Source organism: Lagenorhynchus albirostris, chromosome 13, assembly GCF_949774975.1.
Source record: "Lagenorhynchus albirostris chromosome 13, mLagAlb1.1, whole genome shotgun sequence".
Classification (NCBI taxonomy): Eukaryota; Metazoa; Chordata; class Mammalia; order Artiodactyla; family Delphinidae; genus Lagenorhynchus; species Lagenorhynchus albirostris.
In genome coordinates, this window is record NC_083107.1 from 68423508 (window position 1) to 68446767 (window position 23260).

General features: G+C 54.7%; 1 protein-coding gene across 7 annotated transcripts; it reads right to left on the bottom strand.

Moving 5' to 3' along the window:
- Nucleotides 1-638: 638 nt before the first annotated feature.
- On the bottom strand, nucleotides 639-23239 carry CAD (carbamoyl-phosphate synthetase 2, aspartate transcarbamylase, and dihydroorotase). 7 transcript variants are annotated; one of them, XM_060170046.1, is made up of 45 exons: nucleotides 22916-23207; nucleotides 22537-22676; nucleotides 20234-20363; nucleotides 19223-19365; nucleotides 18907-19048; nucleotides 18550-18721; nucleotides 18159-18344; nucleotides 17875-17987; nucleotides 17411-17556; nucleotides 17022-17153; nucleotides 16417-16650; nucleotides 16070-16291; nucleotides 15682-15870; nucleotides 15324-15448; nucleotides 15013-15143; nucleotides 12226-12338; nucleotides 11737-11981; nucleotides 11274-11520; nucleotides 10809-10907; nucleotides 10404-10628; nucleotides 10136-10318; nucleotides 9693-9911; nucleotides 9250-9417; nucleotides 8455-8637; nucleotides 8231-8335; nucleotides 7556-7795; nucleotides 7228-7309; nucleotides 6761-6927; nucleotides 6431-6595; nucleotides 6157-6288; nucleotides 5734-5935; nucleotides 5176-5366; nucleotides 4941-5081; nucleotides 4628-4729; nucleotides 4152-4248; nucleotides 3817-3867; nucleotides 3480-3524; nucleotides 3203-3372; nucleotides 3018-3092; nucleotides 2285-2497; nucleotides 1954-2079; nucleotides 1600-1755; nucleotides 1413-1514; nucleotides 1136-1230; nucleotides 639-1023 (listed from the first exon to the last, which is right to left on the bottom strand). In XM_060170046.1, exons 1-45 carry the CDS (start codon nucleotides 22995-22997, stop codon nucleotides 921-923), a joined length of 6729 nt encoding a protein of 2242 aa, XP_060026029.1. In that variant the 5' UTR covers nucleotides 22998-23207; the 3' UTR covers nucleotides 639-920. The 7 variants fall into 7 exon arrangements, 4 of the variants coding, with proteins under 4 accessions (XP_060026029.1, XP_060026031.1, XP_060026030.1 ...); XM_060170048.1 differs by lacking the exon at nucleotides 16070-16291 and having other exon boundaries at nucleotides 22916-23206; XM_060170047.1 differs by lacking the exon at nucleotides 3817-3867 and having other exon boundaries at nucleotides 22916-23206.
- Between the last annotated feature and the right edge of the window lie 21 nt (nucleotides 23240-23260).

Consider the following 23260-nt stretch of genomic DNA (forward strand, 5'->3'; position numbering starts at 1 on the left):
CGCTGCTCAAGTTCATGAAATGGAAGAGCTCACACACTTTGAAGGATCCACAGAAGCGCTAGCGTGCAGATACCTGAGCTACTCCACCTCAGCCCCCAGCCCAGGGTTCCCAAGCGGAAGTGCTCCTCAGCCCCCCTTACCCTAGTCCAGGCTGAGAAGTCCAGTGAGGCGGGCTCCCAGGGATAGTAGGTAGGAGGGGCTCCTCCCAGTACCGGCAGCCGGAGAACTCCGAGCGAGGTTTTGAGGATGCAGTGGCCACCTCAGCCACTGAGGAGAGGATTAACCAGAGGAGAGAAAAGGCCTACGGGATAATGAACACCGCTAGCAGGACGCAGATGCTCAGCCCTCCCTTCACCACGACTCATGCACCTGAATTGAGGAAGGAGGGCTGGACACCTATCAGTGTAGTGCGGGCCACGGAGAGCACCAGTAGAATGGCATGTTCCCGCCCAGAAACCCAAAGAGCCACCACTCTGAAAATGGGGGACTGGCTGCTCCCCTGGCCAGAACATGAGCCTGCCCGGCAAGGCTGCTCTCGTATTTGGGAAACTATTCTCGTTTTCTAGAAGAAAGCTCTGCCTATTATACTTAACATCCTCTGCTGAAGCCAGGATACATGCAAGGAAGCAAGAACCAGAGGCAGCTCAGCTGTTTTACTAAGTCAGTGGAAAAGTAACAGTACAGATTTCAGGTGCAATAAGGGAGACGGGGCCGACTGGGCCCCAGCATCAGAGGCCCCACCCCCACGCTAGACAGCTCCAGTCCAGTCCAGCGTCTGAAGCGTGGTCCACATGTGTGTGCGTATGAGCACATGACCTATCTGGATGCCCGAGAGCATCTACTAAGTGTGCTGCCTCCGTGGAGGGCACCGGATTCCATGCCCAGCAGCTGGGCCTGAGAAGAGGCTGAGGGGTCGGGCCCTAGAAGCGGCCGAGCACAGTGGCTAACAGAGCCATGCGGATGTACATGCCATTCTCCGCCTGCCGGAAGTAGGCTGCTCGGGGGTCCGAGTCCACCTCCACACTGCAAGAGAAGGAAGGGTTACCATGTGCCCACGACAGCCTGAACGGACTGAGTGCACTCCCAGAGCCAGACCCCGCCCCCAAGCGTATCCTCAATTTTCACGCCACGTCACCTTATCTCATTGACTCGGGGCATGGGGTGCATCACCACCATCTTCTTCTTGGCCCGGGTCATGATGTGGGGAGTGAGGATGAACTGGCCGAAGCACTGCGAGGCAGAGAGGGGCCCCGTGAGCACGGCCGGGCAGGGGCGGCTACGAGCCCACGAGCCTGGGTTCCACCCCCCGTCCTCGCACTCAGTTGTCACAAGCGAGGGACCCAGCTTTCCCGGCTGCCAGTCTGGATGCCCAGCAGCTCCAGCCCTGGCTTCTCCTCAGCCCTCGTGCTCACAGCTTCATACTCCTGGCTAGACCCGAAGCGCTCCTTCTGGATGCGAGTCATGTAGAGCACGTCGGTGTCGGGCAGCGCCTCCTCGATGCTCTCAAATTCCTCCTGGAGGGTGAGGCCCAGCCAGGGTGAGTGTGGTGCCGGCACTGACCGCCCAGCCCAGGTCCCCCACGGGCTCCCAGGGCCTGACCTGCTTGGTGCCGCGGGACGCCACGAAAGCCCGCACGTCGGGGGGCATGCGCAGGCTGGGAGGCGCCACGTAGCGCAGGCTGACGCGATACTGGGTGAGCAGGCAGGCCAGTGAATGCACCGTGCGTCCGTGCTTCAGGTCCCCAACCATTGTGATCTGGGGAGGAAGCCGGTCACCAAGAGGGCCCCCAGACTGAGCACACCCGCACCCCCATTTTAAAGCTCTCGGCCTCAGAACCAGAACGTAGACCTCAGAATGCACGCAACACGCGCTGAAATGCAGAAACCACCTCCCCACTGTCCCCCTCTCCAGACCATCACCAGGCAGGCCTCCAACCCCTGCCACCACCCTCACCGTCATGCCGTTGACCGTCCCAAGCTCCTCCCGGATGGTGAAGATGTCCAGCAAGGCCTGGGTGGGATGCTCTCCGACCCCATCCCCGGCATTGATCACTGGCCTCCGGCAGTGCTTGGCTGCCAGCTGTGAACACGGGGACGAGGAAGGAGAATCCTGTCTTCTGCGTCTCAGGGACCCCTACTCCCTGCCGCAGTCCCACTCCTCCTGGGGTCCCCGCACCCATCTGGCCCGACTGAGACCTGCAGTCACAGGAAGTGTGGGCAGGAGGGCCCTCGTGTCCCTGGGTCCAGCCAAATCAATCCTGCCCCGGCACACAGGCCGGCCTCACCTCCACCGCTCCGGGCTGGGGGTGCCGCAGCACCACGACGTCGGCGTAGCAGCTCATGGTCTGCACCGAGTCAGCCAGGGATTCACCCTTCTGGACGGAGGACGTGGCTTCTGAGAAGCTGAGCACGGCGCCCCCCAGCCGGGCCATGGCCGCTGCAAAGGAGCTGCTGGTCCGCGTGCTCACCTCGTAGAACATGGAGGCCATCACCTTCCCCTGGGGGAGCGGGAGTCATGTGTGCACACACGTGTTCACCTTGGGGAGCGCGTGGGCTGATGCCTGCCTCCCCAACTTACGCAAGAGGGGTGCTAGAACCCTGTCCCCCAAACCTTCCCATGACCTGTTGTAGCCTTGACATTTCCACCATAGTGTCACTCTGAGCTAAAGGTCTGCCTCCAAAAAGCCATTGTTAAGAGTCTGAACGAGACATTCATTCTCTGGGAGAGAAGGAAATACCCTAGACTTCACTCCCACGAATACACCAGCACCAATCAAGTGACCAGATCAGCGGGCCTGTGTGCTGGTGCTCAGGGCCCCGCAAGTCAGCTGAATACCGATCGGAGGAGGGCAAGCGTGGGGGCGGCCTAGAGGAGCAGGACCTCCCAGAGTAGGGCTTACCTATGGAGGGTGTGGACTCACACGAGGGGACCTATGGCAGGGGAGGGAGACCCCTTTGACCACCGCACAGCCCTGCTGACACGGGCCTGGATCCCCAGCCCACAGCCCTGACCCTGACCTTGAGGATGTCGAGGCTCCGCTCCTTCTGCACCATCATGCGCAGCGTGTGTGCCACGTTGAACAGGTGAGACATCTAAGAAAGATCCCAAGTCAGCTGGAAAGGCGGTGGCCCCCAGGGGCCCTAGCCCCGACTCTCCAGGTCCTCTAAGCTCTGGGTGTTCCCCTCCTCCCTCCCCCAGGCACCTGATCCTTGGTGAACTGCTGGACAGACAGGATATGTTGGCCCACCAATGAGTGCAGCAGGGGTGAGGTCTGGGGGTGCAGCAGGCCAGGGGTCCCCAGGTTCTGGGGCGACGCCTGTCTAGGTATTGGTGGTGGAGGGTAGCAGGTGCCGTCAAGGGTTCCCATCAGCTCTGCAGAGTGAGGGACGGGGCGGAAGAGGCTGGTCAGAGGGTTCCTCCTACCCAGGCCAGATCAGAGAGGTCCCCAAGGTGAGCGCGTGTTCCGGGGCGTCTCTCACCTGGCTCAGCTGCCTTCCGGGAGGTCTTCTCCTTTGGCTCCTCAGCTACAAAGAGGGCAACAGGACAGATGTAAGCCTGTGGCTGAGGTGTGTGAAGAGCCCCCGCTTCCCCAGGACTCCGGACCACAGTGTCTGTGTTAAACCAACTCACACCACAGTAGCTACAGCAGGTTAGGTGAGGGCAGGAAGGACCGGCAGCTCTGGGCACGGACACGTGATTTCCCACAGGGGCTGTTGTGTGTGATCAGTGGTGCCCTCCCGGAACCCTCCCAGTTGGCAAAAGGCTCCTAGGCAGGGAGAACGGCCAGGCTCACACCAACCAACAACCTGGATTTACCCCACGCTCTGCTGCCCCATGGGATCCCAGCTCCCAGGCGGAGGAACACAGCTGCCCACAACAAAAAAGGGCCTGTGAGAAGAAGCTGTGGGATGCCTCCCTCAAGCTGGGCGGGCTGATTTAGGCAAAGGCGGGCACAGCAGGTCAGATGAGGGCAGCAGGAAGGACAAGGTAAGTGGACAGAGGTGAGGTGCTGGGGGGCGCTGGGACAGTTCCTAGGCCACAAAGCCCCCAACCTCAGCCCACCTGGGACACTGCGGGGGAGAGGAGCCCATCTGGACACGTCTCTAAGTCCAGGTGGCCCCACCCTCCACGTCATAGGACCTTCCTCTTACCTGGCAAACCTGGGTCAGAGGCTCGGTGGATTCGGGGCGGCAGGTGGAAGCGGCCATCGGGAAGCGCTGGGATGCCCCGGCGGGGCCTCTCTGGGGTCTGGAGAGACAACACTGGGTACTGACCTGACCCTCCTCAAATTCAATCCCTCAAGAAAAGCCAAACTGCTCCCTGTCCGCTAGGATTCTACCTCCATCATGTCCCCTCAGCCCCGCCTCCCACTGGGCTGCCCTCAACAGGCGCGGGCCCACTGGCCTCTCCAAAACGTCTCTCTGCTTGGGTTAATAATGGGGTGTGTTTCCTGTGGGAAGACTCCTAAACTGAGAGTTAATTCTATGTTTTGCAGTAGAGGGGGTAGGTGGTGAGGATATTAAGTGTTAAGTGACGAACGTTCCACTGCCCCGAACCACCAATGCTGCCAGCCCGACGCCTGACTGTACCCCCAACCCCGCCCCCCAGCCCGAAGCAGCGCGCATACCGTGTTTAGCTCACTGGCGGCAGGGGCCGAGGGCGTGAGCTGGGGAACAGCCCCCTGTGGCCACTTGCGTACATCCTGTCCGTAGCCCGGCGGCACTAGCACCTGCGGACAAAAGGCAGGGGCGGGCAAGTGAGCCAGACTGGGGTCCTAAAGGGGTGGAAGCCAGCGAGAAGAAAAAAATGCCCTGGGGACCTGCACCCACCCGCACCCAGGGCAGTTGGACGGGTAGTGGGACCACAGAGATGTGCTGGGGTGGGAGGAGAATATAGCACGAGCGGGTCACGACTGGCCTGAGCATGGGCCACACACATACCTGCCCGTCAATATAGGCAACCTCTCCTCGCAGGACCACACGGCGGACGGTGCCCTTCACCTTCTGCCCTTCAAAGGGTGTCCAGTGGGCCTTGGAGAAGGGCATGTGGTTGGGGACCGTCCATTCATGCTCCAGATCCACCTGTCAGAGTCACGGGTTACGCCAGGCACGGGCTGCGGCGTGGAACGGCTCCCAGGGCTGGGGAGCCCCCGCCCCCCGGCCTTCAACCCCACACCTCCACATAGGTGTCCTCCTGGGGCGGCAGGTGGAAGATGCGCCGGGGGTTGTGGTGCAGTCGCTGCAGCAGGTCATCCAGGCTGAGCCGGCCCTCGCTCACTGCCGTCAGCAGTAGGGGCAGCATGGTCTCCAACCCCGGGAAGCCGGGGGGTGGCTGGGGCCCACACTTCTCGTCCACGGCGTGGGGGGCTGGGAGAAGAGAGCATGACCCTCGGAACCGATCGCCTCCACACACGAGAGGTCACGCACGCCACCAAGATGGTGCCTCACTACCAACCCCGATGCTAATTTTTTCTGGGAATCACAAGGTAGGGAAACTGGGACTGCTGTCATCTTTGGGGGCCCACCCCTTTCACCCACATTCTCTCATTTACAGTTTACTCATTCGTTCTTTCAGTAAATATTTATCAAGCACCTATGACAGACCAGGAACTGTATTAGAGGCTGGGATCCTACCCAGATCAAGGCCCAATCTTCATGGAACCCAAGGTCCTTGCCCGTGAGGATGGGGCACGAGCCCGCCCGGGCAGAGGGGGTTCGGCCTGGGCCCTCTCACCATGGTCGGAGGCAAAGCAGTCGATGACGGCCATGTTCTCCCATAGGGCTTCCACATCCTGCCGGGAGCCAAGCTCAGGCCGAACCTCCCCCTTCCCGGGCCCCAGACGCTCCAGGTCATCGCGGCTCAGGAACAGATGGTGGGGCGCCACCTCACAGGTCACCGGCAGCCCCCGTGCCTTTGCGGCTTTAATCAGCAGGATCTGGGGGAGAGCAGGGAGACCTCGAGGAGGCCTCCCTCCAGGCCCCACCCTGCAAAGTCCCCGCAGCCCACCTCCCCTCTCGGAAAGTCATGGGGCAGATGTGCTGGGTACGGGCTCCAGGCTCCCCTGCTCGTGCCCTGCCCCTCTCCTGCCCCCAAGGACTACCCTGATCACCTGGAGTTACTGGGAAAGCAACAGGGGCACCTCTGCTGGGCTCTCACCTCTTCCTTCCGCGCCACGTGACAGATGTGTACCGAGCGCTGGGTCAGCTGGGCCACCATGAGGACGGCGGCCACACTCTGACGCTCTGCGTGGGCCACAATGGGGAGGTGGGACGGCCACGTCTCGAAGTGCTGGGGGCAGGAAGAACATTCCGGGACCGTGCAGAGCCCAAGCCCTCACAGAGCTCCTGACTCACTGCTGCCAGCCCACTGTGTGGGGCCCTCAAGCCAGGAGGTACTGGTTGGCTGCCTCCTCCCACCTGCCCACCCCTACCTCCATCCACTGGGCCACACTGTCCAGCCGCAGCTCGGAGAAGGTCTCGTTGAGGTAGAGCTTCAGCCCTGCAGCAGACCCAGCCACAGCACCCAGGGTCCCTGCGTTTTCCGACGAAGCTCCGAGGAATAAGGCATAGTCACAGCGGGCGCCGGCCTCTGCCAGCTGGAGAGGGTGCAGTTGAGATTAGGCCCCTCAGCACCGGTGCCAGCGTGGCACCCATGCGTGGCCTGGGCCCCTGGGGAGGGGCAGAGGGAGCAGGGTTCAGGGAGGTGGGGGAGGCTGGTGGGGGCATGGGGGTCACCAGGAAGCAGGAGAACAAGGGCTCACCTTCTGTGCCAGGGCCAGAGCAGGGGCATCGATGATGGGGGGCCGGGTATTAGGCATGGCGCACACCATGGTGATGCCCCCGGCCAGGGCAGCCGCTGTGCCTGAAGCGAAGTCCTCCTTGTGTGTCCCCCCTGGCTCCCGCAGGTGCACGTGGACATCGATCAATCCTGGGAGAACACGGAGGCAGCAGATTAGAGGAAGATGCCGAGACACGCAGGGCATCAAGGAGGTGAACTGGGGTGGCAGGAAAATAAGCAGCGACCGACACAAGTGAGAGGTGGTGAGGTTTGTCAAGGGCATCGTGGATGGAGGAGTAAAAGAGCTTAGGGTGAGGCAGATTCTGGGCCCTCCCCACTCCGTACACTCCAGGGCAGAGTGGGCCCCACGGCCATCCTGTGCTGCACCCAGGGTCCATGCAAGCTTCTACCAGTGTCCAGAAGCCAGGTTCTCTCAAGAGATGCACTTACCAGGTAGCCGCACGAGCTTCTGGGAGGTCATGCAGTCAACATGCACCTTCAAAGGAGGGGCTGGCCCAATCTGTCCTAGGGCCTGCAAAGTGGGAACCACGGTCAGCTTTGACTTAAGGGCAGCCTGGGAGGTGCAGAGAGGGATTGGGTTTTCCCATAAACCAGGCTTCGGCCTCTCTATACCCACCTTCTCTCTCTGCAGCCACAAAACTTGATCACTAGCATAGCTGTTTCGTACTGAGATTTCCCAGCCCCAGGGCACGCTCACTTCTCCCTCTTCCCCCACTGACGCTGGCTGCCCCCTTCCCGGCACCCAGGTGTCAGTTACCTCCACAAACAGTTTGGTGCACTTGATATCGATGATGAGGGGCACGGAGAAGTCAGCGGCCAGGCGCCGGGTGCGGTAGCCCTTGGTGACAAAGGAAGAGAGACGCCGGCCCCCGGCCCCGCGCATGGACAGGTTAATCACTAGCTCGAAGTTCTTCTCAGCGAGCTGCTCCAGGATACTTCGCTGTGGTGGACACTCTCCATCCACTGCTTCTTCAAAGTGCCAGTCCACAGCCGTTACCTGTGGCCCAGAGACAAGGTCGGGGCCAACCCGAGCCTGGCAGGGGCCAGGAAGGCCAACCGGAAGGGAGGAGAGGTGGCCCGGGAGCCCATGAGGAGGATGGGGACCAGGCTACCTCTCTTAGCTACAGGCAAAGCATTTTTCTTGACAAGAAAAGCATCTACACTATGGTTACCAAGGACTCTGCGGTATGAGCCCACACTTCACGCAGAAAGATAAAATTCTGGAAGGAAACATGCCAAAATGTTAACAATGGTGGGGAGGTCATGAGGGAATTCTTTTTTTCTCTTTGCTTCTCTGTATGTTCTACTGCTCTACGTGGAATATATAATTTATACAATGACAAGAAAAGCAGGCGAACAGGGAGAGAATTCCTGGGTGCTCTCACACCCTTGGAGAGTGGGCAGCGTGGGGTAGGGCAGGAGCAGCCCATACCTTGACACCGTGCTCTGTATAGAAGTCAGCAGTGCCCAAGCTGGCGTAGAGGCTGTAGCCCAGGCTCTCCAGCAGTCGCACAGTTGGGAGCAGCTCACTTTTGTTCTGAACCAAGAAGGAGGATGAGGCTGTGTTTCTCCCGTCTTCCACTTCAAGATCAGCCCTGGCCCAGGGAGCCAAGGCCATCTGTCCCCCCATCTTCAGGCACCCCCCGGATTCTGTACCTTATAGCTGCCAATGGTCAGCAAGATGTTCTTCTTGGGGATCTTAAAGCCAGTGCTTAGCATGGCCTTGAGGTAGGCCTCACAGCGGCTCTCCCCGAAGCCAGCCACTTCCCCGGTACTGGTCATCTCCACACCCAGCACCACATCAGCACCCGCCAGGCGGGAGAACGAGAACTGGGGCACCTGAGAGAGCAGGAGGTGAGTGAGGCCCAGGCGTGATAGGCCCATATCCTGCACCAGTGGGGGGTCCTCAATCCCCTCTCTCGGCCTCCTCCAGACAGCGGGGTGAGCCTTCCCTGTGCGGCTCCACGTGAACCCACCAATCATCAGCTGCTTCCCAAACATGCTCGGGCTCCCCTCGGTCTCCACGAGGCTACTCCCTGGCCTCGGAACACCTCCTCAACAAGCTTGGCCAATCTCAAATCTCACATCCTGACCGTCCTCCAAGGCTCATTCCAAATACCACTTCTTTTCTTGAGCCTTCTTGAGGGTCACCACCCTCTCTGGAAGTCGCACCTCCTTTAGCATTTTGTTTTTATCTCTACTATGCAGGTTTATCACACACTGTTCTAGAAACAAGCTGTTTTTGGACCCGACTTCTCTTGCCTCCCATCACTAGAGTGGAAGCTCCTAAGAGACAAAGACCATCTTATTGCCCTGACGGCCCAGGAAGGCCTTGCCCACAGGAGGTGCTTGGTTTATATGCCGACTGACATATAGCTTGTGCAGGAGATGAACTCCCTCCACTATTTGCCTCCCCGCTGACTGATAACCTCGGGCTTCAATCCTCCTTACCTTTACCCCCACGACTCCAGAGCCAGTCATGAGCCCCACAGGCTCCACTTCTTCCCCCATGATGACCCGCGTGGCCAAGGCTACTAGGTCCACACCCAGGGTCTTGGAGACGAAGGGGAAGGAGCGGGAGACACGCACGTTGCACTCGATGACTTTCAGCTGGTCGTCCTGGGCAGAGAGGGACTGGTCGGGCCTTCCACAGGTGGGCTTGTGACACCATCCCAGGGACCTTGGCTCTTCCCCCCACTCATAGTTCTGTGGGTCATCAACCCGGGACAGGGGGCAGGGTGACTATTAGAAACCCTGACAATACTGTGGGCTCGAGCTGTGACCCTGCCCCTCAGGCTTTCCTCCTCCGATGAGGGCTCCCTGGCGCCAGGGCCGGCACAGAACAAGGAGGCACCACGGACCTCTGGTCCCTGCCTTTTGCCCCCTCTTACTACCTTGGCAATGAGCTGCAGATTGAAGGGTCCTGTGACCTGCAGCTCCTGGCCCACGGCGTGCACGATGGCTTTGATCCGCTCCAGGGTTTTGGCAGTGATGTCCTGCGGCGGGGTCACCAGCGTGGCATCACCTGAATGCACACCTGCGTTCTCCACGTGCTCGGAGATGGCGATGGCTGCCACCACACCATCACAGGCCACAGCGTCCACATCAATCTCCTAGTGGGGGGTGGGGGGTGGGCGGCGTGCAGGACAATGTGATGTAGAGCAAGGGCCATCTTCTTCTCCCGCTTGCCCCTGCAGGAAGCTTCCCTTCCTTTAAGAGCCCTGGCACAACCCGTCCTATCCAGCCCACTGTGCCTACAAACTTCTGTAGGACCAGAGAGGGGAGTCGCCTCTGAGGCTGGGAGCCTGCCTGCAGAGACCTGTCTGCAGCCTCCCACCTTGGCCTCCTGGATGAACTTGGAGATGACCACGGGGTGCTCCTTGGAGACAGCTGCCGCACTGCTCAGGAAGCGCTCCAGGTCCCCATCGGTGTAAGCCACGTTCATAGCAGCACCACTTAGCACATAGGAGGGGCGCACGACACAGGGGTACCCCACGGTCTGGCAGAACTGGCGGGCAGACTAAGGGCAAAGGGAGCTTAGCTGGGTTGCTCACACTCACCCGTGACGTCATCCAGCCTCCAGACCCCACCAGGCCCCAGCCCACCTCTAGGTCACTGAGCTCCCTCCACTGAGGCTGGCTGATACCAATGGTGTCCAGGAGCCGGGAGAACTTAAAACGGTTCTCAGCCGAGTCGATGGCTTCAGGGGAGGTGCCCAGCACCCGGCACTGCTGCCGATGCAAAGCCATGGCCATGTTGTTGGGCAGCTGCCCGCCCATGGACAGGATCACGCCTTCGGGGTTCTCTAGCTCATAGATGTCCATCACCACCTACGGTGCAGGAGGAGAAACAGGTGGCGGCAGCAGGCAGGGTCAGGGGTCTGAGTCTTCTTGTTCACTGCTCTTCAGCCTTCACCCTCAAACCCCACAAGTTCTAAAGAGTCTTAGGTCCGTCAGCTACTCCTACTTGACTGGCCTCCCAGGCTAACGGGCAGCCTTCACCCGTCTCACCTCAAAAGAGATCTCATCGAAGTAGAGTCGGTCACACATGTCATAGTCGGTGCTGACTGTTTCTGGGTTGTAGTTCACCATGATGGTTTTATACCCCATCTGCGACAGCGAGGGGAATGACATTCAGCAATCAGATGGGAAGAAGAGCACCGAGAGAGTAAAGCCAAAGCAGTACTCCAGAGAGCACCGCCTCAGCTGTCTCTGAAACTGCTGTACAGGACGGCTGCCTTGGGAGGGAAGTCAGACCAGCAATGAAGCTATCGGAAAAGCAGATACAGAGTTCTGGAGAGGAACCACATGTGAGGCACAGGACGGCTTAAGGGGACCCCCCCAACCCAAAGCCCTGTGATAGATGTTAAGGTGCAGCAATGACTAGAAAGTGCCAGGGTTGAGTGTGGGTGGAAGGCAGCTGCCAAAGCTGATTAGAAGAGCAGAGAAAACCATAGGAAAGACTAGCTCTTGGACCTTTCGGAGCTGCTGGATGCAGCCCACAGCACACCAGTCAAATTCGACGCTGGAGCCGATACGGTAGACGCCAGAGCCCAGGACCAGGACATGAGGCGTTCGAAAGCTGAGGTCATGGGTGGTGCCCCAGTATGTCAGGTACAAGTAATTTGTCTGGGCTGGCCATTCAGCTGCAACTGTGTCAATCTGCTTCACCGCTGGGCAGATCCCCAGTTCCTGACGCAGCTTGCGAACAGCCAGCTCTGTGCTGAAGAAGAAGGGTCAGAAACGTAGGCCCTGGGAGTGGGGTATGGACCAAGTAGAGGGCGGAGATCCCAGGTAGGGATCAGAGAGGAAAATTCCCAGGGCTGAAGGTCAGGGGCCTCCAAAGCTCCCCACACCCTCCCCTCCGAGGGCCCCTCGCTGGTACAAAGGTTCTCTGCCCGGCACTTCTCAGCCTGAGGCCCTCCCCGCCATCCCTGACCTGAGAACTGCGAGGGCAATCTGCTTGTCTGAGAAGCCGAGGCGCTTGGCCTGCTGCAGCAGGGGTAGGGGCAGAGACTGTCCACGGTGTTGCTCCAGCAGCTGGGTGTGTGCTACGATCCGCTTCATTCGGTGCAAAAACCAGCGGTCGATGCGAGTAAGTTCGTACAGGCGATCCACCGAGTAGCCAGCCCACAGGGCAGCTGCCACCACAAAGATGCGCTTGTCTGTTGGAGTCTCCAGCTCCTAACGGGGAGAGGGCAGACAAGCTAAGCCTCCGCTTCCCCATCTGTAGAAACAAATCTAGTGATACGTCCTCAGAATAATGAAACATGAGAAATGAAGTCACCGAACTCTCAGCAAAGTGAAAACACAGCAAAGGTCCGCCAGTGACTGCTGCTAGTACTACTGGCAGCAAGCTCAGGGGCTGGGGACAGAGAGAAGCAGGGTCCGTCCCGAGGGTACTGCCAGGGGAAGGGGAGCCGCTTACCATGTCACTGACGGGCTTGACTGTGTGATCAAAGCCCACGCAGTTCTCATCCACCATGCGCAGAGCCTTCTGGAAAGCTTCCTCAAAAGAACGCCCAATGCCCATGACCTCACCTGGAGGGATACCATGTGAGCACTGAGGGCCAGAGGGCAGAGGCAGCTGGGGGCGTGCTGCCCAGAATGTCTGTAGTTGTTTTGTTTTTTTTTTTTGGCCTCAGCTTGTGGCCTGCAGGATCTTAGTTGCCCAACCAGGGATCGAACCCGCACCCCCTGCAGTGGAAGCTTGGAGTCTTAACCCCTGGATGGCCAGAGAAGTCCCCAGAATGTCTGTAGTTTACAGTCAAGTCCCACGGTTGTGGGATTTATGGTGTTTCATTGAGAATCTTACACTTGCACCTCTTCTCCCTACCATTTTCATGTTTTGTGTTTATTAGTGAAATGAAACTAAAATGCCTACAATGGGCATGTGGATACTGGAACATGTTGCACTTGTATCACAGAGGCCCCACCCACCCGTTGGGTTATCCAGTTATTCGGTTTGCTTTATTCATATTGTGATGATACCATTTGGGATCTGGCTTACCCTTTAAAACCTTTTAAAAGTCTGGTAACAGGAAGATGATCCCATCACTCTATAAATCCATCCAGAGCTAATCACATTTACAGCTATCACTTTAGAGTACTTCCTCCTGGACTTTTTTCAAATATGTTTTATACATGATTATAGTACACATACAACTTCTATCCTGCTTTTTCCCTCATGGTAAGCTTGTTCCCACATTCTATGTCACTTTATTACCAGCCGTTTAACTCCTGTATGATTTACCATAATGTAACTGCTCACTTACTGTAAGACATTTAGTTTTGACGTGTTCATCATTCTAAGTGAGGCTGTGATGTTTTCCGTGCTTTAGGTTATCTCCTTAGGATACATTTCCAGAAGTGCATGGGCAATAGGTAAGATAAATCTTCTGGCCCTTGATAAGTATTAGTGGCTTTATAGAAGTCTGCGCTTTACAATACAAAGTATAAATTTAACCAATCTTCTAAGAAGTGTGTATAATCATTTAAAAGTTTTTGCTAATAAGCAAAAATTATTATCTCATTTTAACTAGATTTATAACTACTAAAAAGAGGGAACTTCCCCCATCCCCCAGCCCTGCTTATTGATTTCCCATTCTATAAAGTTCTGTTCATGTCCTCTGACAATTTACCCTAGGGTCTTCAAATATTCCTTACCAAATGTATTTTTCTGTTTACAATCCTAACATTTGTTTCTTTAAAAAAATTTTTAAAACATCAAGATGGTACCAGTAATGTTAAGTAAGTGGATGAGTGATTTTGCTCAATTCCTTTGTAATGTGGTTATATTATAAAAGTTTTTATTCTGGGTAAAAGAAAAACCCAATGCACTAATACATGCAGGCCTAGAAAAATCCTGGAATCACACATATCCCCAAATTAATCTCTGTATGACAAGATTACAGGTGATGACTCTTCTTTGGTTAAACTATCTTTTCTAATTTCTCAATGATTCATGTATCTTACTTGTATAATAAAAGTTACAAAAAGTGACCATGGCAGATCACACTCCAAGAACACTCAAATAGATGTAAGATACTTAAATGTCTCATCTAGGAATCAATTTTTGATTGTCCTATTTTCAATCCACTTCTTTTAGCCACAATTTATGGCTTCATTCCCATGTTTATTATAATTTTTACGTTAACAGAAATTCATCTCCAGAAGGAACAACTTGGCAGTCCTGTAAGATTTCTAAACATTCTGAGATCATATCTGAGCTTAGACTTACGTGTTTAAAGGCTACTATTGCTCTTAATGGAAAATCTGGAACACAGCAAAATGCTCTTACCCTTAGCTGGTGGCACTTTGGTACATGCACATGCTTGTTTTAATGGAAATGCTTTGCAGGACAAACCAAGGCAATTTAAAGGGTCAGTATAAGGAAGCATACTAACTCAATCCCAGCACGCTCTCCACTGCTTGGAGGCTGACCATCATGCCCATTCACTATTCATTACTAAGTGTCCCTGTTTTTATGAAAAGGTGTCTGATGTCCTGCTCTGATCTTAGACATTGTATTAAACAACATTTCATTTAGTGACCATGGCAGGAAGTGCCCAGAGAAGGAGACACGCTCAGCGTGGCTGCCACTGCGCTGACTTGGCCTTAGAAGTGTTCATAGGAAAACAGCAGTCGTCGTTTCCCTGAAGCAATCAGTATTTAAACAAGCGTGGAGAACAAACTGTCACTGTATTAACAGCCTAGTGACGAGGCCATGGGCAAAATGCCATGAAGTGCTGTGCGTGGAGTTTCATGGAACTGGTCTCACCCATGACAGGCAACATACTGTAAACAGAGGAACATAAGCAACTAGCAACTGATCTAGTTTTCAGTTCTTGGCTCCGCCCGTTACTCAGGCACACACTTTCCTTCTGTGGGACCTGCTTACTCATGCGTAACATGAGAGAAATGAGATAGTCCAATGGCTATCACCCCATCCCAAGATTTTTGACATGCCATCTGGGGAGTGGAGGTAGCATGTGTATTCGGACAGATTTCCAGATGTCTTTGATTCCCGCCCCTGAGGAGGACTGCTATCTTAGTTGGAAATATTAGTTCTGAGAAACCGTGTTCCCAAGAAGCTGCTCATATAGGAGCTGAAAGATCATGCCAGGGAACTGACTCTATGACATTCTAGATCCTTGGGACACGTGGGACCCCATGAGGTGATCTGGGGAGGGGGCTCCTGGGGTGTGTCTCTCACCGACACTCTTCATGCAGCTCCCAATCTTTGTGCTGACACGGAGGAACTTGCTGAGGTCCCAGCGAGGAATCTTCACCACACAATAATCCAGACTGGGTTCAAAGGCTGCTGTTCCCCCTGTCACCGAGTTCCTGGGAGCCATCGGGTGAGGGTGCCAGAGGACAGAGCAGGAGATGTAAATGGTGAGCTTCCAGATAGTTCTCTCCATCCCACACATCCAGGCCAACGTCCTTTCCACGTTCCCTGTCCCATACATGTTTTTTTAAGCTCCCCACCACCTTTCCTCCCTGATCTCTCCCCAACCCTTGTACCTGAGTTCAGGTAGAGGGATGCCCAAAGCCAGCTTGGCTGCCACGTAGGCCAGTGGATAGCCCGTGGCCTTACTGGCCAGGGCGGAGCTGCGAGAGAGCCTGGCATTCACTTCAATGATGTAATACTGCAAAGAGAGAGAACAGAGAAAGAGTTACCAGATAACTGGCTTAGAAGGCCTGCCTAGGAAAGGTCTCAGAAAGGCAGGAAAATAAAGCAGCATCCTCCGACCCTACCGAAGATAATCCCAGCTTCTACTCCAGGGTCTGTAGGGTTAAAGGGCCTCTTGGCCTAGAGGCCCCAAAATTATGGAAGGCAGTCCAACAGCTACAGTATCAGCCCCACGGCCTAGATTCTCACCTGCTCAGACTCAGGATTCAAGGCATACTGCACGTTGCACTCCCCAACAATTCCAAGGTGCTGAGTCACCTTGATGGCCGTCTGCCGCAGTAGCTGGTACTCCCTGTCATTCAGCGTCTGGCTTGGAGCCACCACTATGGACTCCCCAGTGTGGATGCCCAGTGGATCTAGGTTCTCCATGTTACACACCTGTGAAGGGAGAGTCCCAGAGTGGTCACTGCCAAAGGGAGTCAGGAGAGGCAGAAGGCTGCATCCCAGGGTCCTGTTGCCTCTGGAGACGCACCCATCCTGGGTCTGAGGGACATCGAACTCTCAAAGATATCAGCTGGACCCCGGCTCTTACAAGGGCTCATACTGCCTGATGCTATGCCCCTCCTCCGTCACTCACCGTGACACAGTTGCCATAGGTGTCTCTCACCACCTCATACTCAATCTCCTTCCATCCTTTCAGGGACTTGTCTACCAGCACTTGGCTGGTATGGGCAAAAGCTGGGGCCACGAGAGCAGAGAGCTCCTCTTTGTTAGAGGCAAAGCCAGAGCCCAGGCCCCCCAGGGCAAAGGCTGCGCGCACCAGCACGGGGTACCCCAGTCTCTCGGCAGCTGCCTGGGCCTGCAACGAGCAGAGACGGACAAACGGATCAGGCCTTGACTGCGCGCTGCGTGGAGGGCTCCTGGACCCGGAGAGAATACGACGTCAAGGAAACAACACCTGTCCACCCCAACCATGCCCCGAACCTGCTCAAGAGAGTTTGCTGCCTCACTGGGGGCCACGTGCTCTCCGATCTCGGCCATCCTGGAGGCGAAGGCGCGTCGATCCTCAGTCAGCTCAATGGTCTCCACGGGTGTGCCCAGGACCCGGACCCCATACCGAGAGAGCACCCCAGCCTTGGTCAGCTCCACACCACAGTTCAGAGCTGTTTGGCCCCCAAAAGTCAGTAACACGCCATCTGGGCGCTCATTACGTATCACCTGAGGGAGGAGAGAGGAATAATAGTCATTAAGACCCTGGGGTTAGGGAGTGGATCTAAGAAGTTGGAAAGGGCTTCCCTGGTGGCGCAGTGGTTGAGAGTCCGCCTGCCGATGCAGGGGACGCGGGTTCGTGCCCCGGTGCGGGAAGATCCCAGATGCCGCGGAGCGGCTGGGCCCGTGAGCCATGGCCGCTGAGCCTGCGCGTCCGGAGCCTGTGCTCCGCAACAGGAGAGGCCACAACAGTGAGAGGCCCGCATACCGCAAAAAAAAAAAAAAGAAAGAAAAAAGAGAAGTTGAAAAAACCCAGAGTGACACAGGATCCCCCTGCCCACGTGGGTCCCCTCCTCAGTCTAGCCTCACCCGAGTCATACCTGGGTTACGTAGTGAGGCGTTATTGGGAGGAAATAGACCTTGTCAGCCAGCCCCTGGGAGGTCTGCACGGTGGCAATGTTGGGGTTGATCAGCAACGTCTGGATGTTCTCCTCCTTCAGGGCCTTGATCGCCTAGGGGGACAAAAAGGGCATATCGGCCTCGAATGCAGAAGCAAGATTTTCAGTCTTAGACCAGTATTTCTCTTCCTCTTCTCCCCTCCCTGGACTCTCAGTCCCTAAAAACCCACTTCTGTTCCTCACCACCTCACCTTTCTGCACATTCCCCAGATCTCCTGGGTCACTTCCTCCCTACAACTAATGCTCATGCCTCAGCCCTGTCTGCTCCTGAGGGCCACACACCCAGAGGGTCAGGGACACACGTGCTTTACCTGAGAGCCTGAGTAGTCAAACTCTCCGGCTTGGCCAATGGAGAGGCCCCCTGAGCCCAGAATCAGAACCTTTCGTGGTGGTGGAAGCCCAGAGCCTGGGGTGGGAATCCCACGGAGACAGAGGCGCTCAGCCAGCCGCTCTCGAACTATGGAGGCAAAGAAAGTCATAGAGTGTTAGAGCTGAATGAGACCGAGAGGTCATCTAGATTAACCCCTCACTTTACAGAAGAATCAAGAACAAGTCATGCCTCTAACGAGTGGCAGAGGCAGGACCAGAAGCCAGGACTTGTGATTCTGGGTTCCTTTGAATAGAAGAAGCATACATGAATCATCTTGGCCTGACTGCCTTCCAGCCCTCCCGCCTAACCTCCCAAACACCTATCAGTTTCCCGAGACAGGTCCATCTTATGCCTCTCCTGGAGCCCATTCTTAGATCCACAACCCAGTTCTACTCAAGTGCTTACCTGTCTGGCCCCCAGGGTTCCTGGTGGTGGCTTCTTTCACAGTGTCCAGAAATATATCAAAAAGAAGTTCCATATCTGAAGGGCCAGCGTGGTGCTCTGGGTGAAACTGGACACTGTTGAAGAGAGTGGATCACGAAAATTGCCAGCATCATCGGCAGCCTTGGAGGTAGGTAGTGGGAAAGGTGACGGGGGCCACTGCTGCACTTTACTTTTTGATCTTCAAGTCCCAGTGGGCTTCAAAGCCGTACAGATCCAGTCATCATGCCAGAACCACCCAGGCTCACCTGAAGAAGGGCAGGCTCTCATGTACAATGCCTTCATTGGAGTGATCGTTGGCGTTGGTGAAAAGAGGAAGCCAGCCTGCTGGCAGTGAGTCTGTTTCCACAGCAAACCCATGGTTCTGGGATGTTAGAAAGCAGCGCCCAGAGCCCACCAGCAAGCATGGCTGGTTATGGCCTCGGTTCCCATATCTGGAGATGGAAACGTACTGAGTCACAGGCCCCTTTCACCCTCCCTTCATACTGTACCAAACCCAGCTCTTGCTGATCTCACGATTCTCAACAACCCGCACTCCTATTTCAACACTAACGAACACCAACTCTACTCCCAGTCCCAAGACTCCCCACACCTCATCATGTCAGAGGTGTGGGCACTTCCTCTCCCCACAAGTCCCACCTCATCTTGTAAGTCTTGGCCCCAATGGCTAAGGCCAACAGCTGGTGTCCCAGGCAGATCCCAAAGACAGGTCGGGGGTTCGGTTCAGATAAGACACGGCTCAGTGTGGATACCACGCTGGGATAGGAGGCGGGGTCGCCAGGGCCATTACTCAGAAAGAGACCCTCATACTCTGGAGTGGGCAGAAAAGATGATGTCAAAACCCGTGGTTCAACTAGAGAGAAACACCACTAGAGCAAAAGCCCTTATCTCCACCTTCTTCCCTGCAGCTCATGTTGACTTTCAGCAACTGGACCGAGGGCAGACCTTCCACCCATGCTGTTTGTCTGTCACCTTGTACAGACCTAAGCTACTCACCCTGACCGTCTAATGCGTGGTCCCAGGGTACCACAGTGACCTCTGCCCCACGATGGCACAAGCATCGGATCTGATTATGCTTGAGGCCACAGTCCAAAGCAAGGATCCGAGGGGTGCCCCCTGAATTGAATACCCGTGGGACCTGAGGAATAAAGGGCGATGGTTGACAGCTGTGATTAGTAGGTATAATGTGCACACACAACAATCCCTACCTTGGAGGGCTCTTCTGGTTCTCCCTCAAGTGTTCACCCCTCAGTATGGGCAGAATATAACTACCGTGCTTAGTCTGGGATACTCTCCCAGTCTACCTCTGTACCTTAATGGAGACCTCCGGCACCAGGGCGCGGGCATTGGGGTCCAAGAACGGCAGGGTTGAAGGCTCCGTCCCATCCTGGACCAGCTTTCCCAGCAGAGACCCTTGCTCTCGCAACTTCTTAGTCAGCTCCCGAGTGTCCACTCCTGCCCAAACAGCAGACTCTGAGAGATCACTCCCCCAACGCAGTCACGCATGACGTCAGACTTCCATTTCAGAGCCTGAGTCACACACTGTGACTGTTCCATGGGCATCAAAAATCCCGGGCTATCCTGCTGGAGGTACCCTACCATGAAGTACTCTTGCCCCCAAATATCACATATGAATTGAACCACTACTCCAGATCTGTTTACAGAAAATAATACCAAGGGACAAAAGAACACGCTAAATGACAATACAGGAATGTAATCAATAAAATGCAGACTGTGGGGTATTCTAAAGGAAAATCAACGGTTTGTGTCAAATAGGTTACAAGGCCCAAAGAGTAAAGATTATCAACCAAGTGCAATGTACAGACCTTGCGTAGACCCAGACTCAAATAAACAAAGTTTTTAAAAAATCAGAAAGTTGGAGAAATTTTAAACATTCCTTGTATATTTGATATTAAGGAATTACTGTTAATTTTTAAAAGGTTACCGTAATGTTACTGTGATCATGTTTTTACAAGGGTTTTTTTTTCACAGCTATTGAACTCTCTGTGGGTGAAATGATATTATGTCTGAGATTTGCTTCAAAATAATCTGGGAGTTGTAGTAGTGGTGATGAAATAAGTTTAGCCCTGAGTTGATGAAGCTGGGGGTTCATTATCCTATTCTCTCCTTTTGCATGTTTGAAATTTTCCATCTGAGTGAGAGCTCAGTTCCTTCCCCCAGCTCCAGCCCCCAGTCTAAAGCTTTGGAATCAGGTACACTGTATCACAATCTTGGACTCAAGTCCCAAGAGTCCACAGAGTCCTTGATTCTTTCCATCTGGGTATCTGTGCTCCACTCAGACACCCCTGTGCTTGCACCATACCTTGTAGGCCGGGTATGCCACGCTGTTGCAGCCACTCATGCAGGGTACAGGTGGCACTCCAGTGGCTGGGTGTGGGGCAGCACTCTCCTACCACCAGTCCTGCCACGTGGATCCCCGAGGATTCAAACCACTGTCGATGGGAGGAGGAGACTGTGAGGAGCCCAGGGCCACACACCTTCCTGCAGGGCCATGGACCCTGTACGCCAGCCACACTCAATGACCTGTCGTTCCTTTAACATGCCAAGCACCTCATGCTTTTGCCTTTTATCAGCAATGCTGTCCCCCGCATGAAACACTGAACACGTGGGCCTGGGGTACCTGATTAGTAATTGAAATGACATTTTCCTTTTCCCTTCCTTTTCTTCTATCCCCTTTTCCATGAAGTCACCCCCATTCTCACCCACTGCAGCTTGTGTCTCCTCCTTAGAGCTCGCCTAAGTTCACTTTGTTTCTACTTGACTTGCTATTTCCATTGTATTACAAATGTGCCCAGATGTCTTCATCAGCGAACTATGAACTCAAGAGCAAGGTACCTGACACATGATAGTAGTCAGCGTTTACTGAGGGCCCACCTGGTGCCAGGCACTATAACAGATGCTGGGGGAGGAGCACGAGCATAAAAAAAGACAAGGTCCTGTTTTCAGAATGTTAATTTGCTACCTAGGGAACCAGAAAATAATAAAGTAACGTAGATAAAACAATATCATAATCACAGGGTGTGATAAAAACATAGTGTAGAATAGGCAGCGGCACAATACCTTACTAAATAAAAACAAAGCTTCAGGGTGCAATACTAGGCATTATACCCCCACCCCACCCCCACCCCCCACTTCGTAAGGGATTATCATTAAAAAAAAGGTAATGTACAGCTTCCCTGGTGGCGCAGTGGTTAAGAATCCGCCTGCCAATGCAGGGGACAAGGATTCGATCCCTGGTCTGGGAAGATCCCACATGTCGCGGAGCAACTAAGCCCGTGAGCCACAACTACTGAAGCCCGAGCGCCTAGAGCCCGTGCTCCGCAACAAGAGAAGCCACCACAATGAGAAGCCTGTGCACCGCAATGAAGAGTAGCCCCCGCTCGCCGCAACTAGAGAAAGCCTGCATGCAACAACGAAGACCCAACACAGTCGAAAATAAAATAAATTTTTAAAAAAATTAAAAGAAAAAAGGTAATGTAAATTTGCTACTCGATAGATAAGTTTATAATAACTAAGTAGAGAAACAGATTGTTTATCTAGGAGAAAGTGGCATATTTAAACTACATCTGCTTAGTGGTGGAAGGTTTAAAGAAAGATGAATGGGATCTGAAGGCTAGTTTGGCAGAACCCTCCATGGCTAGGTGTCTGCACATGGACAAGTGCATTTATAGCATATGTGCTGCAGAAGCATCCGTGGTGGGCTGGTGGCTCCAGGAGGCCTTACTCACCTTGGTTGTCAGGGCCTCAATTTTGCAAGTGTATAAACTCAACTTTGACATGTATCTAGAGTTGACAAAGCTGAAGACTTAGGTCAATTAACCAAGATAGTGCATTATAAGCTAGAATGCAGTGAATTTATACAGAATGCAGTGAATTTATGTGATGAGGAATGGTTCTTCCAGGAATACCAAGCACTTCTCTTTCTTAGAGTTTCCTTTTCCAAGTGTCAGGGTGACAGGGAAAGCATATTAAGAATTAAAGGCTCAGTAACCCTAGAATTAGGACAAAGTGAGTTTTGAGGAATACTGCACCGGAGGCTATGGCTGCTCTAAAATTAACTTGTGTTGATTTTTTTTTTTTTTATTACTTGAACTCTCAGAGGGCAACTTAGTTTCCAAATTCCAGACGAGGAGGAATAGGAGAAACCTCACTGAGAAGGAAACTGAGTTTCTTATCTACATACTGTAAGAACTCTACTGAAAAGTGGTAAAGAATGAGGCAAGGTAAGGAAAGCAGGTTTAGATGATAATCAACTTCATTGGTCTGGTAGGTGAACTGTGACCCACCATCACTGAGAAGGGTGTGACCCTAGTTTCCAGTCTCTTTCCCATTAATTCACGCACTCTTAAAGCACTGCTCCCATCACATCACTCTGCTGCTAAAAAATTTTCACTGGTTCCTTACTAGAGCCCAGACTCTTCGCCTTCGCCTCCAGCACTCTGTGCTTCTCAAGGTGTTACCTAACAAACCCTGCAGAGTGCTTGTCTATCACTTTAGTGTGTACCTGCTTTCTCCAGAATGCCTAGCGGAATGTCAGTGTCTTCACTAACAGTTAACAATTACTGATTTGAAAAGGAATGTAGAGAAAGCATTGGATGTGGCTACCTTGCTGAGTCCGAACTCATCCACTTCATCTGGGGGAATGCCGTAGTTACCAATCAGAGGATATGTCAGCACTAAGATCTGTGCTTTGTAGGAAGGGTCAGTGAGGGCCTCGGGGTAGCCGACCATACCGGTTTGAAACACTGCAAGAAAGAGGCAGAGCTGGGGCTTAGGCAGGGCACTCTTCGGAGCACTGCCCCGAGCGAGGATAATGCCCCAGTGCAGGCTGCCCTGACCGTCAGGGATAAAAGGGGCCGGGCTGGGGAATGGCGGGGGAGGGGGTGTGCAGGCGGGAAAATGGCGGGGTCTGGGCAGGGCAGGCTGGGCAGAGAGGGGCAGCAGAGAGTGGGATGAGGTCGGCAGCCAGCCCGGACTTGCTTACCCACTTCCCCGGCAGTCGACACAGCGGCCCCAAAGGGCTGGCCCCGCAGGACCGACCCGTCCTCCAACACCAGGGCCGCCATGGGAGCGGAGCTCAGAAGCCGGGGTGATTACAGAGAAGCGGGAAACGCAGCAAGCCCCAGCGGATGCTAGAACCACGTGAGGACGGCGCGCCCGGATTCGGTCCACGTGGCTAGCCGCGCCGGTGTCTGGATCAAGGGCGGCGTGGACCGCGCAGGAGCCCAGGCGCTCTAGGCGGCGGCAAACTGCGGCGGCGCGGGCAGCTGGCGGCGTGAGGGGCGGGGCTAGGAACGTGAGGGGCGGGGCCAGGGCAGCGAAAGGGTTG